Source organism: Planococcus citri, chromosome 1 (genome assembly GCF_950023065.1).
Source record: "Planococcus citri chromosome 1, ihPlaCitr1.1, whole genome shotgun sequence".
Taxonomy (NCBI): Eukaryota; Metazoa; Arthropoda; class Insecta; order Hemiptera; family Pseudococcidae; genus Planococcus; species Planococcus citri.
This window is the reverse complement of record NC_088677.1, coordinates 7198457-7217826: the sequence shown is the minus strand read 5'-3', so window position 1 is coordinate 7217826 and position 19370 is coordinate 7198457. Positions and strand designations below refer to the sequence as shown.

At 33.2% G+C, this 19370-nt stretch overlaps 1 protein-coding gene across 3 annotated transcripts in view; it reads right to left on the bottom strand.

The window, feature by feature from the left end:
• LOC135846314 (leucine zipper putative tumor suppressor 2 homolog) overlaps positions 1 to 19370 on the bottom strand; it is a 68454-nt gene that overhangs the window by 710 nt on the left and 48374 nt on the right. For 2 of the 3 annotated variants that reach the window (XM_065365332.1, XM_065365342.1), the window contains exons 2-7: positions 17382 to 17623; positions 10999 to 11125; positions 10340 to 10535; positions 4162 to 4483; positions 3907 to 4074; positions 25 to 222 (exon numbers count right to left, since the gene is read on the bottom strand). In XM_065365332.1, the coding sequence (XP_065221404.1) occupies positions 25 to 222; positions 3907 to 4074; positions 4162 to 4483; positions 10340 to 10535; positions 10999 to 11125; positions 17382 to 17564 (1194 nt within the window). In that variant the 5' untranslated portion in view covers positions 17565 to 17623. The remainder of the gene's footprint in view (positions 1 to 24; positions 223 to 3906; positions 4075 to 4161; positions 4484 to 10339; positions 10536 to 10998; positions 11126 to 17381; positions 17624 to 19370) is intronic. The other variant, XM_065365351.1, reaches the window with a different exon arrangement.

Here is a 19370-nt window from a genome sequence, read left to right as displayed (position 1 = left end):
GCAGATTAGTAGATAGATACGTACTTCATTTTCTAATTGCCATAATAAATTAAATATTTCCGATTGGACTGTTTTATCGGTGATGCCGGTTTTGGTTAGTTGTTCTTTTAGAGTATCGATCTCGTTGTCTTTTTCTAATACCGATGATTTTAGTTGACGAATTTCGTTCTTCAACGTAGATATTTCTTCGCCTTTGTTGGAATGGTCGTCCTGTAGAATGCCCTTTTAATGAGGAATAAAATAATTAATAAGCAATTTAAAAAAAAAAATCGTCAAAATATACAGGGTGTTCCGGAAATTGTTTGCTGAAATTGGATAGTTCTCGAGGAGACGAACAAAAAACGTTACTATGACTAGTTGCCTATCTCGTGAGTTGAAGGAGCCTCGTGCAGAGACGTTCCGAATGTTGGAGGGGGAGGGGGGTGTCTAAAATACCCGGAAATAGAGACCAGTTTAGAAATAATCCGATTATTGTGACATCATTTTGGCCTAAAAATTCTTCAAAAAAGCACAAAAATATTTTTCATAGAAATTTTTGATTTTTGCTAAAATTTTAACCCATTTTGAAAGATTGCATACAATCTTTTTCAGAAGTGTCAAAAATCATGACGTCATTATGATCTAAAAAATTTTCAGAAGTGCTCAAACAAAATTTATTTTATGGGAATTTTTGATTTTTTGACGAAATTTTAACCTATTTCGATGGGTCACATGACACATTTTTTTTTTTTTTTAAATCCCATCCCAAAACTCATCACCATATTTTGGGGCCCAAAATTCTTCGAAAATGCTCAAAATACATTTTAGTCGAAATATTTAAATTTTTTGAGAAATTTTACACAATTTTGATAAGTTGCATGACACTTCTATAAACATTTCAAAAATCACGACCAAATTTTGGGACTCATTCGAAAATTCCAAAAATCATGTCTCAATTTTAAGGTTACGAAATTTTAATCGAAATATTTGAACTTATTCTCGAAATTTAAACCCCCATTTTAAATAGGACTCGCACGAAATTTTTTGAACTGGACAAAAATAGATATAAAGAGCATTCAAAAATCCATCAAAAGCCAAAATTCCAAATGTTGAGTGTATTTTTCGATCTTTGAAGAATTTTTGAAAATTTTCAAGTCAAAAATGAGGGGAAAAATCAAAATTTTACCAAATTGACCTAGAAAGCTGAAATTTGGGATACCCCCTATTTCCAACCTGCCAAATCGATAGGAAACGGTTTCAAACCGTTTTGACCAGTTCTGGAGCCTCCAGCACATTTTTGAAACTTGAAATTTCATCAAATGCAGTGAAGTCGACTGCAAGTACTTAGATTTCAAGTCGTTTCGAAGACTCCAGCAACTTTTTGGAAATTACTGGAGCCTCCAGTAGATTTTTCAATGATCAAAATGTCCATAAAATATTACCAAACAGAGCTGGAAATCAAAAATTTACTATCAAGTCGACTGCAGATGGGTTCAAATGGTTTTGGAGCCTCCAGTGACTTTTTGAAAATTCTGTAGCCTCCAGCAGATTTTTGAAACCAGAAATCTCCTCAAAACTTCATCGAATTGAGTAAGAAAACTGCAATTTACTCGGCGAACTAATTTCGATACGCTATGAAGTCGATACAGATAGATTTCAAGTCGTTTTGGAGCCTCCAGCGAATTTTTTAAAATTACTGGAGCCTCCAGTAGATTTTTTAAGCTTGAAATTTCCACAAAATTTCATAAAATGCAGGGAAGTTGACTGCTGGTGGATTTCAAGTCGTTTTGGAGCCTCCAGCGACTTTTTGGAAATTGCTGGAGCCTCCAGTAGATTTTTCAATGCTCAAAATGTCCATAAAATTTTACAAAACAGAGCTGGAAATCAAAAATTTAATATCAATTCGAGTGCAGATGAATTCAAGTGATTTTGGAGCCTCCAGTGGTTTTTTGAAAATTCCTGAAGGCGCCAGCAAATTTTTGAAACCTAAAATCTCCTCAAAACTTCATCGAATTGAGTAAGAAAACTGAAATTTACTCGGCGAACTAATTTCGATACGCTATGAAGTCGATGCAGATAGATTTAAAGTCGTTTTGGAGCCTCCAGTGAATTTTTGGAAATTACTGGAGCCTCCAGTAGATTTTTTAAGCTCGAATGGAAATTTCATCAAATGCAGTGAAGTCGACTACAGGAAGATTTCAAGTCGTTTCGGAGCCTCCAGCAACTTTTGGAAATTACTGGAGCTTCCAGCAGATTTTTCACGTCTCAAAATAACTATAAAATTCCACCAAACAGAACTGTGAAATCTAAAAATTACTCTGTATTCCAACTTCAACATGCTATCAAGTCGACTGCAGGTGGATTCAAGTGATTTTGGAGCCTCCAGTGGTTTTTTGAAAATTCCTGAAGGCGCCAGCAAATTTTTGAAACCTAAAATCTCCTCAAAACTTCATCGAATTGAGTAAGAAAACTGAAATTTACTCGGCGAACTAATTTCGATACGCTATGAAGTCGATGCAGATAGATTTAAAGTCGTTTTGGAGCCTCCAGTGAATTTTTGGAAATTACTGGAGCCTCCAGTAGATTTTTTAAGCTCGAATGGAAATTTCATCAAATGCAGTGAATTTGACTGCAGGTAGATTTCAAGTCGTTTTGGAGCTTCCAATGACTGTTTATAAATTACTGGAGCCTCTAGAAGATTTTTAAAAGCTCAAAATGTCCGTCAAATTTTACCAACACAGAGCTGGAAATACAAAATTTACTTTGCACTACAACTTCAACACGCTATCGAGTCAACTTCAGGTGATTTCCAGTCAGTTTGGAGCCTCCAGCGACTTTTTGAAAATTTTGGAGCCTCCAGCAGATTTTTGAAACCTGAAAATTCCTCAAAATTTCATCGAATTGAGCAAGATAACTGAAATTTACTCGGCGAACTATTTTCGATACGCTATGAAGTCGACGTAGCTGTAGATTTCAAGTTGTTTTCGAGCCTCCAGCAAATTTTTGGAAATTACTGGAGCCTCCAGTAGATTTTTGAAACTCGGAATTTCCAAAAAATTTTATCAAATGCAGTGATATTGACTGCAGGTAGATTTCAAGTTGTTTTGGAGCCTCTAACGACTTTTTGGAAATTACTGGAGCCTCCAGCAGATTTTTTAAAGCTCAAGATGTCCATCAAATTTTACCAAACAGAGCTGGAAATTCAAAATTTACTTTGCACTACAACTTCAACACGCTATCGAGTCAACTTCAGGTGATTTCAAGTCATTTTGGAGCCTCCAGAAACTTTTTGAGGAGTCTGGAGCCTCCAAATACAGTTGGAAAGCCGAAATTCATTCTGTAAACTAATTTCAATATACTAAGAAGTCGACTGCAGGTAGATTTCAAGTCGTTTTGGAGCCTCCAGCAATTTTTTGAAAATCACTGGAGCCTCCAGCAGATTTTTCAGGGCTTGAAATTTCCATAAAATTTCACGAAATAGAGCTGGATATCCAAAATTTACTCTGCATTCAATTTCAACACGCTAAGAGTTTGACTGCATGTAGATTTCAAGTCGTTTTGGAGCCTCCAGTGACCTTTTAAAAACTACTGGAGCCTCCAGTAAATTTTTGAAACTTGAAAATTTCATCAGAATCGAGTTTCAAGTTTTTTCGATGATCAGGGGAGGGTAGAGGGGGCGTGTGCAATTACTCCATTTATGCCACATGGCGGAAAAAGAAAAACTGGGTGAGGGGGGGGGTCTAGAGTAAAAAGTTGGAAAAATTTCTGTCTCGTCTCACCCTCCCCCCCCCCCAACCACTGGAGAACCAGTCCTAATAACGTTTTTAGTTCGTCTGCTCGAGTACTATCAGCAGTTGAATTTTGGCAGACGATTTTCGGAACACCCTGTTGAATGTAGATATTCAGATACAAAAAAATCGAACATACTTCGTCGATTTGCGTCTTGAGACGATTTAATTCGTCGGATTTCTGACAAAGTTTCCATTCGGTTTCTTCTAAGCGTAATCTTAAAGCATCTATTTCCTCTCTGAGGGCTGAGATTTCACCCACTGCGTCTGAGTTTTCTTCTTTCAAACGTTTCTTTTCTTCTTGTAACTGAAAATGAAAATAATTTCCCCATTAACTAGATACCCAATAACACCCTAAATATACGAGTACCTTTGTAGAATTGACTAATTATACCTGGTAAGTCTGTATCATGAGCATTTGCTCCAATTTGAGTGACTTTTGCGCAGCCGCTCTGAGTCTGCTATCGTGTAGAGCTTTGATTTTTCTCAATTCTCTTTCGTAAGCGTGTTCTTTTTCTTGGTAAACTTTAAATATGACTTGTTCGTTGTGTTCCATCGTCTGCCTGAGGTACGACAGTTCGTAATCTCGTTCCCTCAGAGCAGCCTCCATTTCGGCAAATGAAGAAGACTCGCAAGGAGATGAGGCCAGATCTAACATGCTGCCCGAACCTTCGGACGCTGCTACTCGTTCGATTGATCGAAACGATGACTTGGAACTGGAATATTACCATTCAACTTTTACTTTGGGTCAAGTAGCAACTAGCAAGTACAAAAACATCACTGAGAGAACCAAGTCACCAATTATTGCGTCCAGTTTTAAAATTAACGTTAATTTACACGAGCCATGATAAAGCACTGACGATTTTAGGGTAAGTGAGTTGAAAGCGTTAAGTACAAATAGATGAGAAATGTATTCATATGTGCTGGAGAAATGTTATGTGACGAGCATTACGAATTAGTCCAAGTTACTGTGAGAAGCTCATAATTTATGTACACATGGTGCAGTATTCAGTTAGTAAATGAATCAACCAGTAAAATTAAAGCATTTTTATTTTAGTGCAAGCAGTTCAAGTAAATTATTTACAGAAGTTTATTTTTTAAAAAAAAGTTCATTTCTTTCATTTTTTTAATCTGGCCCCTCTGGAACCTCTCATTCCCCTTCATGAGACCCTCAAAAAGGGTACAATTCCTTAAAAATTGAAATGAAATATGGCTGGGGTGTCGTTTACTCATCAAGTTTTTGGTGGTGATGAATTCGAATAATCACTTATTTTTTTTTGATATAACCTCACAAGACCCTCTTTGGGATTACTTTTGGTCTTGAGTCTCATCAGCAGGAACTCGGCGAAGGTTCGGAATTTTTACAAGTTTGCATGTGATATTTACTGCACATCAAAATGAACAGTTTTGGGGATACATTTTCGCTCGATATTAAGGTTAGTTGTGCGTTTCAGTCTCCTGAGCTGAGGGGGCTAAAGGAGAGAAAATAATTTTAGTTTCAGTTTTTGGTCAGTAGGTCCGGTCCCCCCTCCCTCCCCCAAAAAAATGTTGAAGGATTTTGACCAAATTCAGTGGAGACCTTCATTTTGAAAGTTGAAAGTCACTTGGAAAAAATTGAAATCCAAGACCACTTTTAAGGATCCACTAAGCGGTTAAAAAATTGCAAATTGGCTATTTTTGGAAAAATTTATGTTTTGAAAATATTTTCTTCCCTAAATATACCTACATTGCATTAATTAAGTATGTCAAACATCGATAAATATCATTTCTCAAACTGGAATACAGTGGTGCCAAATTTTCGGCTCATTATTTTCCATTTCAAAAAAAAAGAAAAAAAATTTACAAGTTTTTTGCCACTTGAATTTTTCCAAACTTTTTGAAATCAGCAATAATGGCCAAAAATTTGGCACCATTACAACCATCTTTGGTTGTCTTCTATTTTCAGGTAATTTTAACAAGTTTTTGAGAGTTATTTTATGCAATTTTTGCTGAATTTTGTTCACAGTTACACAGAAACTACCTACATCACTTTTTGGAAATTTTTAATAATCTGAATATTGAATTGGACAATATTTTTTTTGTTTTTTGTTTTTGTTTTTTTGTTTTTGATTGTCTGAATGGGATTTTAACGAGGTTTTAAACGTCTTGCGAAATTTTGTTCCGTAAATTATCAGCTAAATTTGTCTAAATTTAGTGAAAATTGAAAAAAAAAAAAAACATTTAAATTATTAAAAATTACAAAAAACGAATAAAATGTTGGCAAAATTCGTTGAAATTAGTCAAATTATGACTTCAAAAAATGGTAAAAATAATATTTTTACGTAGAACACCAAAGCATTAAAATCACTCAAAATGGTCAAAAACTGAATAAAATTTCTAGAAAATTGGGTATTTGCCGAAAATTTAATAAAACCTAACTAAAAAATATTGTAAAAAATGACCTAAAAAAAAATTGAATTGAAAAAAACGAAAAAGCTGATGAAATATTAGCAACGTACGTTTGATGAAATTTATTTAAAATTGCATATAACTCAAATTTAGTAAAATTTACATGAAATATCTACTATGAAAAAATGTGTCAAAAATGACATAAAACCTTAAAAAGATATATAACCCTGATGAAATTTCAGCAAAATATTTTTAAAAATGGTATTGGAACGTTTATGAAACATTAAAATTTATTTACAGTTTTTCCGCAAAAAGTATGAAAATAGGTATAATTGAAAATATGATTCAAAATCGCTGAAATTTTGTTATCATTCGTAGGTAGTTGAAATTGCAATCCATCTGTACCTCTCCTTCCCTCCCAACCTCTTCAACAAATTGCCATTTGAATCCTATTTTTTATAATTTTACCCAAAGTTTTTGAATTAAAATGATATCCTTACGTCATCTTATTTTTATCTTCAAGTTTCAAAATGAAATTTCAACAAATTTTCAACATTTTGACGTTTTTGCTTTCTACATAAATTTTATAATTTTATCCAAAGTGGAATTTTATTCAAATTCAAAAATATTCAAGTTTTGTCAAAAGGTCAAAAATTTTCAAAAATTTCAATTAAAATTTTTTAAAAATCACGATATCTGACCAAGTTTTATTATATTCCAATTTCGCCATAACGTAAAAAATTCTCCTGCCAAAGTGTTGAAAAACTGGCAGAATTTTTGAACTGAACAGATAAATCAAAAAATGAAGCAAAAATACTTCATAAGACAAAATTTTAGATGCTAAAGAGCATTTTTCAACATTTGGTTAATTTTTGAAAATTTGCACAAAACTGTGAAAAATCTTGTGGAAATTTCAACTTTCAAAAATTTGTCTGGAGGCTTCAAAAGATGGCTTATAAAACCATTTCCAGCCAGAGACAAAATTGTAGGGGAGGGGGAGGGTATAATAAAGAAACTTATTTGGCGAATTTTTTGGAACTTGTAGTTCTGTTTCTGAATTTCTGCATCTAGAAAATCTCACTTTTAAAAAAGTCGAATGTAATTAAGAAATTGTCTTCTTGTAAGAAAATAATATAGACCGGCATATGACAATAGGAGTAATTGCACCCCCCCCCCCGCCGATCCGCCGGGACAACTTTTTTCTTAAAGGGGACATCCTAAGGAACATTTTAAAGCAAACTTGCCAAAAAAAAAGTTGGCTTTACTTACAAAATGGCGGCCATTTTGATTGACAAGTCAGCCGAAATCGCAGATTTTGCGTTTCACAAAGGTAGATCGAAAGATCATGCAAAAATTTATCACCTGTCAAAATTTCAAAAGCTAAAGTGCGTTTTTCGATTTTTGGTGAATTTTTGAAAATCGAATTTAGGCCAAAAATGAGGGAAAAAATCAAAATTTTACCAAATTGACCAAGAAAGCTGAAATTTGGGATATACCCTATTTTCGACATGCCAAATCGATTGAAAACGGCTTCAACCCGTTTTGAGCAGTTCTGGAGCCTCCAGCAGATTTTTGAAACTCGAAATTCCCACAAAATTCCATCAAATTGGAGTTGTAAAGCTAAAATTTATTCTGCAAACTAATTTCAATACGCTACGAAGTACTGCACGTGAATTTCAAGTCGTTTTGAAGCCTCCAGCGACTTTTTGAAAATTCCTGATGCCTCCAGCAGATTTTTGAAACTTTAAATTTTCACAAAATTTCATCAAATAATGGAGATGGAAAGCTGAAATTTACTTTACACTCCAATTTTAACACCCTCTGAAGACGACTTCAGGTGGGTTCAAGTCATTTTAGAGCCTCCAACGACTTTTTTGAAAATTACTGGAGCCTCCAGTACATTTTTGAAATCTGAAATTTCCCCAAAATTTCATCAAATGGAGATGGAGGGTTGAAATTAATTCTGCAAACTAATTTCAATACGCTACGAAGTTGACTGCTGGTGAATATCAAGTCGTTTTGGAGCCTCCAGCAACTTTTTGAAAGGTTGTATGACGTTTTTTTGGAAAATTGGAATTTCCTAAAAGTAGCTGGAAGCTTCAAAACCATTTGAAACCACCATGTAGTCTGCGAAGTAAATCCCAGCTTGCCAACTCCGTATATCCCAAATTTCAGCTTTCTTGGTCAATTTGGTAAAATATTGATTTTTTCCCTCATTTTTGGCCTAAATTTGATTTTCAAAAATTCACCAAAAATCGAAAAACGCACTTTAGCACTTGAAATTTTGACTGGTGATAAATTTTTGCATGATCTTTCGATCTACCTTTGTAAGGTTTGAAAAATTTCGTGCAAGTCCTGTGTTAAAACGCAAAATCTGCGAATTCGGCTGACCTGTCAATCAAAATGGCCGCCATTTTGTAAGTAAGGCCAACTTTTTTTTTGGCAAGTTTGCTTTAAAATGTTCCTTAGGATGTCCCCTTTAAGAAAAAAGTTGTCCCGGAGGATCGGCGGGGGGGGGGGGTGCAATTACTCCTATTGTCATATGCCGGACTAATAATTTACTAGATGGGTACTTGAATTATCAATTTTCGAAAACTTCAGCCCTCCCTCGCTTTGCTCAGGCCTGAGAGTTTTTCTTTTTCGAAATCAAAATTTCTATAAATTTACTATTCAAACACAAAAAAAATGTTTAAATCCAAAAATCAACCCCTTGCATTTATGTAGAAAAAAAAAACGTTTTTTTTCACTTCCTAAAATACGAAATTTTTGAGTGCTTTTGCCCTCCTCACTTCATTCGGGCCTTCTTGCTTTTCTTTTTCAAAACTGAAATTTCAAAAAAAAATCATTAAAATTCTGAAATTTTTATGCCAAAAAAATCAACCTTCTTCTCCCATTCAAAAGCTCTACAATGGGGGGGGGGCTATTTTCATTTTTTTTTACAAAATAAAAAAATTCCATGTTTAGAGGTTCCTAAAAATTTAAAAATGAAAACGAAAATTTTTCATAAGTCACATAGGTCATGAGTATAACCTAATTACTTACATTTTATATCAATTGGCAAAATTGTCTTCTCATCTTTTATTTCACATTAAAAAACTCATTTTTTTATTCAACAAAATTAGTATTTTTTTTTCTCATTTCAGTCGACAAAGTTTTGGTTTACCACTTCTCCTTCCCCCCTCCTAATGCTTTGTTTCATCCATACCAGTTCAAAGTGAATTTCAGCTTTCCAACTTGATTCAACTTTCAAAAATTTGCTGAAGGCTCCAGAACTGCTCAAAACGATTTGAAGTCACTTCCAATCGATTTTGAGGCCGACAATAGGACAACACACCAAATTAAATCTCTTTTTGTCAATTTGGCTCAATTTCGATTATCCCCCCCCCCATTTTTGGCTCGAAGATTTTTAAAAATTCAGCTAAAATCGAAAAATACACTTCGGCATCTGAAATTTTGACCAATCATGTATTTTTGCACGTTCTTTCGATTTAGCTTCATCCAGTTTAGAAATCTTTCTGCTAGCTGAACCCCCCCCCCACTTGGATTTCTCCAAAATTGCAGCTTTCCCCTCTAATGACATAAATTTAGAAAACTCCAATAAACTAGAAAAATATACCTACATTTTTTAATATTCTAAAACTTTCATTTGACATTTATAAATCACCATTTATGGAGGAATTCCTTGGCAACCAGTTGGAAATAACTAAACCAGTTTATAAAACATATGTAACGTATTGATACGCGATATAATGACGTCAAAAGGTGGCATCTCTTTCTACTCGTAGTATCGTCTTCGTCTTGATTTCTCATCAAAGTCATTCAGTCAAAATTCACATCGAGTTAGAAGATGTATTGGGGGTATCAATTTCTTGCCAGAGGGAGGGACAGAAGAGAGGAAAGGGGTATTATACAAAAAAATAAATAACAATTACGTACTTCTAAAATACCTCAACCAGAGTGAAACGAAAAATCACACATTTAGTTTAAAAAAAAATCACCAATCATCATTCAATTCATCCTTCCAGCCTTCATGGACCACCCCCCCCCCTCATCCAAATTCTAAACCACCATAAAGCTGCATCTCAGCGTATAGAAACAAGCTATAAAATCTACGTTTATGGGTGCGATAGCGATATATACCTACCTAAACATAATATGGATGCTGAAGATAGAGAGATACTTACTATGTACTAGAATCTTTGAAACTATAGGTAGGTGGAGTTTTTCTTAAATTAATATTATCCAGACTATCGTAACCGCTTCTTAATTTACGGTTAACGGAAAATGGCAGCGAAGACATGGCGATTGGCGATGCTGACCTTAATTTTCTTTCTACTGGAACATAATTGTGTGAGGTTTGCCGAAGTAAGTCGCTGCTACCTACGAACACACAGCACAATATTCCTATTAGTATTTACCTATTATAAACTTATAGATTTTTTTTTATTTAATTCGTTAGGCTGCGTACAAAACGCGGAATTCTAATTTACATAATAGTATGAGTTTTTATTTCATTACCCACGAGGATGATGAGTGAAGAGTGAAATAAAAATACATCTTATATGGTAAGGGATATTTATAAGGAAATGAAAAGGCAGAGGCAGAACATTACGTCTCCCAATAATAATAATATAATAATGTTTACAAAACAGCTCCTCATCGTCCTCATCGACTCTCTCGCTTATTATCGCCAGAAAAAAGCGTATCTTTCGATTCTTCACGGCCAGATGAATGGGGCAATTACATGGGTGAAAACGACATACGAGTACACGCGAAATTGAGGTGTATTTTGCTCTCGAGTGATGTTTATATGTACATAGGTAATGTTGTGTTGTGTACTTACTTCCATAGTGAGGAATATGGAAAGATGGTCTTGTTAACGTTGGCGTCGAACCGTACTGTTGACCGTCGCAATCATTGAATCTTCGTGATAATGGTTTGAAGGCGATCGGTTTGATAACACATTTGCCCTGTAAATTACAACGTAGGTATTATTAAAATGTTAATCGAATTACTAACCAGTTTTTTTTTTTGCATTTATGGGTACATGAACTATGCGAAACGTGTTCCTAGATGAAGAGCTTTGTGAGCTCTTCTAATCAATGCCCAGCTGTTTATTTCAATTTATTAAATTGGCAAAAAAATAAATAAAAGGGTAAGAAACACGATATCAGGCGAATAATGATCGTTTTGGGTAACGATGATTATCTCCTTTTTTTTATATCTTCGTTAAAAAAATGAAGAAAAAAATTGTAAAAAGGTACACGAATCAATCTGATCGAAGGTGGGAAGTCAACTGAAATGATCCACGACCTACGACAAAAAAATAATGCAATTGCAATGTCATTCTCAATTGTTTTCAAATGTTGAGCGAAATTTAGAAGAAAAGTTGTTTCGATGGTGGTGTTTTTTTCATGATGTCACAATCGAATTTTGCAAAATTTCAAATAGTTTTTTTTTTGTGAATTTTGAAGTAGATACTTTTCAATACAAATTATTTGCAAGTTTCTTTCAATTTTTGTAAAATTTCACTCAAATGTCATCATTTAAAGAAAAACTCATTTTTTTCTTTTTTTTCAGATTATAAAGAACTTTTCAATGTTTTTTTTTCAATTTTTTGTTTCAAAATTGTATCCAATTTTTATCATTTTCAAAAAGCGTTGAGTGATTTTTAATACTTTTTAGCGCTAGAAACACTTTTCAAAATTTAATCTTCATTTTATGCAATTTTCATAAAATTCAACTCAATTTTTTGCCATTTTTACAACCTTGACAATTTTTTTTCGAGTTTTAAGGATGTTTTGAATATTTTTCCTTCACTTTATGCATTTTTTACAATGTTTTATACAATTTTCGTCACTTTTATCACATGTTACATCACTTTCAAAATTTTTTTCTTTCAAAATTTCACCCAATTTTCACCAATTTAACAGACTTTAACAAAATGATCTAATATTTTTTTTGTCGAATTTTAAGTAAGTAATTGTTTCAATTTTACGAATTTTTCACAACGATTCATTCAATTTTTGCAAATTTTTATTCAATTATTGCCATTTTGAGGTACTTTAACACTAACTTTTTATACTTTTCTTTTTTCAAATTCATTTTTCAGTGTTTTTTTTTTTTTTTTTTTACTTTACGAAATTTTTATAATGTTTGATTCAGTTTTAGCATGTTTTCATTCAGTTGTTGCCACTTTCAACTCATTTGATTTCTCAAAAAATTTTGAATAATTTTAAGAAATTTATTGAACTTGGCAGCATTTTGAAATTCAATCCTGATCATGCTCATGAAGTTTATCATTCAATTGTTTCAAAATTTCACCCAATGTTGTCATTTTAACAATGTTTACAAAATTTTCTGTTTTGTTTTTCATTTTTTTTTCTCGTAATTTTTCAATGTTTTCCATTCTCTTTTTTTAATTTTAAATATTTTTCATTCAATTTTTGAAATTTTTTACTTGTTTTTTTTTCATCTTTTTGAACACATTTACACAATTTTCACAATTTTTTCAAACTTTTAGTTACTTTTTGAAATGTAATTTGTTATTCCATGGAATTAACAGAAAGTTTTAGTGACTTTTTTTTGAATTTTGGAAAATTTTTCAACAATTTATTTTGGTCTTATGCATTTTTTGTAATGTTACAGTGATTTTTTTCAATATATTACTTTGGGTTTTGCAATCTTTCAATTTTTTTCTCATAACAACTGAGCATTTTTCATTATTTATTTTATTGAATCTTTGTAAAATTTCATTTTTTGATAATTAACAAATTTTACGATATTTTTGGAATTTTTTAGTAAATTAACTTGGGACAATTTTTAGTTATCCAGTCATTCTTTTATGAAACTTTCGCAATGTTTAATAATATTCTACTTTTCACAGTTTTCTCTAAATTTTGTCTTGATTGACCCTCAATTTTTGTCGAATCATTCATGAACGAATTGGTCAGTTTTTTGAAAGAACCGTTCGCCAAGGAATTGTCATTTGTTAAATTTATGAATCAATTCGTTTGCGAATGAATCACTTATACAAATCGATTCGTTCGCGAATGATTCACAAAAAATGATTCAATTCGTTCGTGAATGATTCGCCAAAAATTGAGTACATGAATCGATTTGTTCGCGAACGAGTCACTTATACGAATCAATTCGTTCGCGAACGAGTCACTCGTACGAATCGATTCGTTCGCGAACGAGTTACTTATACGAATTGATTCGTTCACGAACGAGTCACTTATACGAATCAATTCGTTCGCGAATGATTCACAAAAAATGATTCAATTCGTTCGTGAATGATTCGCCAAGAATTGAGTACATGAATCGATTTGTTCGCGAACGAGTCACTTATACGAATCGATTCGTTCGTGAATAATTCGCCAAAAATTGAGTAAATAAATCGATTCATTCGCGAATGAGTCACTTATATGTATGTACGAATCGATACGTTTGCGAACGAGTCACGTATACGGATCGATTTGTTCGCAAATGATTCACAAAAAATGATCCAATTCGTTCATGAATGATTCATAAAAAATTGAGTAAATAAATCGATTTGTTCGCGAATGAGTCACTCATGCGAATCGATTCGTTCGCGAACGAGTAACTCATACGAATCGATTCGTTCGCGAACGAGTCACTTATACGAATCGATTCGTTCGCGAACGAGTCACTTATACGAATCGATTCATTCGCGAATGATTCACAAAAAATGATTCAATTCGTTCGTGAATGATTCGCCCAAAAATTGAGTAAATAAATCGATTCGTTCGCGAATGATTCACAAAAAATGATTCAATTCGTTCATAAATGATTCACCAAAAATTGAGTAAATACATCGATTCATTCGCGAACGAGTCACTTATACAAATTGATTCGTTCGCGAATGATTCACATAAAATGATACAATTCGTTCGTGAATGATTCACCAAAAATTGAGTAAATAAATCGATTTGTTCGCGAATAAGTCACTCATACGAATCGATTCGTTCGCGAACGAGTCACTCATACGAATCGATTCGTTGGCGATCGCGAATGAGTTACTTATCTTATACGAATCAATTATCAATTCGTTCGTGAATGATTCGCCAAAAATTGAATAAATAGATCGATTCGTTCGCGAACGAGTCACTTTAACAAATCGATTCGTTCGCGAATGATTCGCCAAAAATTGAGCAAATAAATCGATTTATTCACAAATGAGTCACTTATATGTACGAATCGATTCGTTCTCGAACGAGCCACTTATACAAATCAATTCGTTCGCGAATGATTTACAAAAAATGATTCAATTCGTTTGTGAATGATTCACCAAAAATTGAGTAAATAAATCGATTCGTTCGCGAACGAGGCACTTATACGAATCAATTCGTTCGCAAACGAGTCACTTATACGAATCAATTCGTTCGCGAACGAGTCACTTATACGAATTAATTCGTTCGCGAATGAGTCACTTATACGAATCAATTCGTTTGCGAATGATTCAGTAACTATTGATCAACTCGTTAACGAATGATTCACCTAGAAATCAATTAATTTCGGTTCGATTCACTTTGCTTGAAAACACATCAGCAATTTCAATACAATAGTTGTTTCACAAAAACCAAATCAATCATCAATTAATTGATCCGTTTGCGAATATTATTCCCATTTTATGGGATAATCAAAATTGGGAAAATTTAAAAAAAATTGAATGCATTGAGGCATTATAAAAGTAAAAAATAAATACAGAAAATGAAAAAAGAAACAAAAATTTGTTAAAAACAATAGAAATTGAATAAAATTTTGCAATAATCAATGAAACATTATATGAAAACAACTTGAAACAAACACAAAACATTGAAAAATTAAAATGAAAAAAATTAGTATGAGACTCGTTAAAAAAAAAATCAAAAATAATAAATTTGAAAAAAGATCTTAAAAATGACAAAAAGTAAAAATAAAATTATAAAATGCTGTTGAAATTTTTTTTCAAAAAAATGATGAAAATTATGAAAAGTTGAGGTTAAAAAAGCCAAATAATGATGGAATTCTGCAAAACTTGAAAATTACTCCAAGATAATAAAAAAATAAAAATAAAAAAACAATGAAAAAATGACAAAAAAAATAATAAAAATTTGTTAAATCCGGTAAAAATTGAACTAAACATATTGAAAATTGCACAAAACAAACATAAAATACTGAAAAATTGTCCAAAATCCAAAAAAAAAACCGTAAACATAAATGTAAAATTATGAAAATTACACAAAGTAAGAATAAAGTGCTGAAAAATGCAGGAAATTTGACAAAAAATACATGAATAAAAAAGATCAAACTGCAGGGTGTCTACTAAATCAAAAAAACAAAATTTCGTACCTTTTTCGTACTTTTATCGTATTTTTTTCGTACAATATAATTATTAATAGTCATACTTTGAATCTACATGGAGGGGAGGGGGTGTGTCATGTCATTTCGGCCACAAAAATCAAAATTTGAACGTGCTAAGCAGTGTGGTCTGGACCGTCAAGAGCCAATACGAGACCGGAACGAATTTTGAAAGAGCTATAAAAAAACAATGTTTTATAATGCAAAGAGTTCGATTTTTGGTTTTTGAAATTTTCGAATTGGAAAGATTTTTTTAGGATGTGAATTTTGATTTTGTTTAAAAAGTCAGAGAACAGGCCCCAGTGAAAGTGAAAACTATTGAAAAAATGTATTTCGAGAAGTATGCGAGAATTTTATTTCATCATTTTGAAACTATAAAAATTGAATACTAAGTTGATATATTTTTTTCAAGAATTTCAATTTTGAAAAAGAAAAGAATTCCAAGCGAAGCGATGGCAAAAGGTTCAGAAAATTTGTAGTTCGAAAAGTAGAATAAAATCAATTTTAATGTAAGAAACTTTTTTTTTCATTTCAATTTTTTTAAATTTTATCAATGGTTTTTGAAATTGTTTGCTTGGAAAAGGCATCAAATTGGCCCGAGCGAAGCGAGGGCAAAAATTTTTGAAAAAATAAGAATTTTGAGGATATGTAGATATTGGTGACTTTGTCGGAAAATTAACAATGGAATCCTTTTAAAATTTCGTACAAATTTCGTAAATTTCGTACATTTTTGACGTTTTTTCGTACTTTTTTGGGTCATTTTCCAATTTCGTGCTTTTTTCGTAAATTCGTACTTTTTTCGTGCTGTAGACACCCTGAACTGAGAGAAATTGGGCAAAAATTGAACGAGTTATCGCGATAGATTGAGTTAAATGAAAATAAAATTTTGAGATACCTATTCTGAACATTTTTGAAAATTTAAAAGTAAAAAATAAAAATGAACCTTCATAAAAATGGCATAAAAGTGAGATAAAATATTGAAAAAATTTCTAAAAAATATTTAATGGCTGTTTTTAGTCATTCTTTTGCCTCCAGCAATCTTTTAGACACTCTAAAAATAAAATAAAATACTCGACAATTTTTTTGGAAACAGGAATTTTCAAAAAAAAAAATGCATCAGAGAATCAGCTCTAGAGCAATTTAAGGCCATTTGTAACTGATTTACAAGGTTAAGAAAATTTAGTCCTTAAATCAAATTTTAATTTCTTCTCTCAATTACAAATATATAAAATTTTGAGGATTTTGATTCTTTGCATTTTCAGAAGTTTGATACAATGTTGGAAAGATTTTCAAAACTTAACAACAAAATTGGTCAATTGAGTATTTTTGCATGCTCTTTTGATCTAGCTTTGTTAAGATCCAAAATTTTTCTGACAGATTAAAATTCCATCCTTCAGGCTGCTCTTGGGTCTTAAAACATTAACAAAAATCGAGTCGAAGTGATTATTCTTTGTACTCGTAATTTTTCAAGAGGTGGATTTTTTATTTGTGATCTTTTGAAATTTTTCTGCAACTGCTCATCCAATTTTTGATCTTCATGCACAAAACAGGCAGCACTTCTGGTTAAAACAATCTCTCACCCGAATTGATCTCGTATTCGTAGCTGACACACTTGAACGAATTTTCACGCACCTTTCGGCTTTCGTGACTATTATTAAAACAGTGTAACGTTAATTCGTACACAAGTAAGTCGGACACGCAATCGAATCGTATAATTCGACGTTCGGTTTTCTGCAATCTGCACCACCCCTCCGGCCCTCCCTCCGGGTGTTTTTCTCTAATCCTAAAAATAGGTAGACTAAGAGAACCTATTTCTCCATAAAGTACCATAAGAGAAGAGATCTACGTCTAGCAAGTACCAACCTTATTAAGAGCTGAGGTAATTTTCGGCGGCGTCGAATCAGTAACGGTGTGTTGCAATCCGGCTATCGAAGACGTGACTGAATTGATGGTATTTTGTGGAAATGTGGCTTTGGGAAGATCTTCGCGTTCACCGTTGATGGCGCAATCTTCGGAGACGAATAAACGCTGATTTCCATTATCCATGACGCGCAGCGGAATTTTCTCTCACACTTCCGCGGCGGCGGCGGCTTTTTTTTTCTTCTCTGAAATCAACCAAGCGATAAAGTATATTAAAATATGGCGTTTTATCGAATCAAATCAATACTCGAATCGATGAGAATAAATTGAAAAGGATCTAGTCATATTTTGGCACTTTTCAGGAAACAAAAATGCCAGAGATGGTTCAGTGGCAACATTTTTATTGATTATAAAATCACTACTTTCTCGACACCCCCCTCTCCCATCACCCCTGTGACATTCATTGAACACGTATTAGTATTTCGTAACCAGGCAGAAGAATGGCCATGCAGAGGAACGAAAAATAGGTTTTTCATTACCTATAACCCTTTTGTACATTAGCTATTATTTCGATAAATTCCTCGGCAGAAAAATGAGTTCAAACGTGTGGAAAGATCAAAAGCGTACGAATACTTGCAGGTATTTGAACAAAAACACACGCACGCATTTCTCTCGACTCAACACCTTATTGGGAGCTCGCGGCTCGCGGCTCACAGTGGTGATACTCGTAGTCTTTGTATAAACGTATCCGTGATTTCACGATTTCCTCGGTTCATAGTAGTACGAGTACAGTACACATACGATCTACGAGGCACAGTCTCGTGCATTAAAAGAATAACAACGACAGCATCGAGAACAGAACACATCTTAAACGTGGCTGTATTTGACAATAAACCACATCTAATATGTATGAATGCCTTATTGTGTACTGTGTAGATATTATGAAAACCGACGCATTGTATTATCGAGCGGATGAAAGATGGAAAAAATAAATTACGAAATGTACTCGTCGTAATTCGTTGATGACGACGACTTGTGTAAAATATGGCACGCGAACAGAGAATAGATTCAATAGGTGGACCGGAGGGGTGACGACGGTGAGTAATCAGAATCACACACAGGATCCTCCAGAGCTGTGAGTCATTTTAGAATTTGTACTTTTAAAAGCTCAGTTGGCTCACTTTATACGAATCTTAAGGCACTAGATTCCCAAGTAATTCTCGAAAGTTGTAAATCTACCATTGTTTGTACCCCCCCCCCCAAGAATTGATCAATTCTTTAATTTACGAATCAATTCGTTCGCGAATGAGTCACTTATACGAATCGATTTGTTCGCGAACGAGTCACTTATACGAATCGATTCGTTCGCGAACGAGTTCCTTAAACGAATCAATTCGTTCGCGAATGATTCACGAAAAATCAAGCAAATGAATCGATTCATTCACAAATGAATCACCAATACAAATCCATTCGTTCGCGAATGATTCATCAAAAATTAAGTGAATAAATCGATTAGTTCGCTAACGAGTCACTTATACGAATCGATTCGTTCGCGAACGAGTCCTGTAAACAAATCAATTTGTTCGCGAATGATTCACCAATAATTGAGCAGATGAACCGATTTGTTCGCAAATGAATCACCAATACGAATCAATTCGTTCGCGAATGATTCATCCAAAAATTAAGTAAATAAATCGATTCGTTCGCGAACGAGTCACTATACATTGAGAAAATGAATTGATTCGTTCGCAAATGAATCACCAATATGAATCAATTCGTTCGCGAATGATTCATCAAAAATTAAGTAAATAAATCGATTCGTTCGCAAACGAGTCACTTGTACAGATCGATTCGTTCGCGAACGATTCAACAAAAATTGAGCAAATGAATCACCAATATGAATCAATTCGTTCGCAAATGATTCATCAAAAATAAAGTAAATAAATCGATTCGTTCGCGAACGAGTCACTTGTACAAATCGATCCGTCCTTC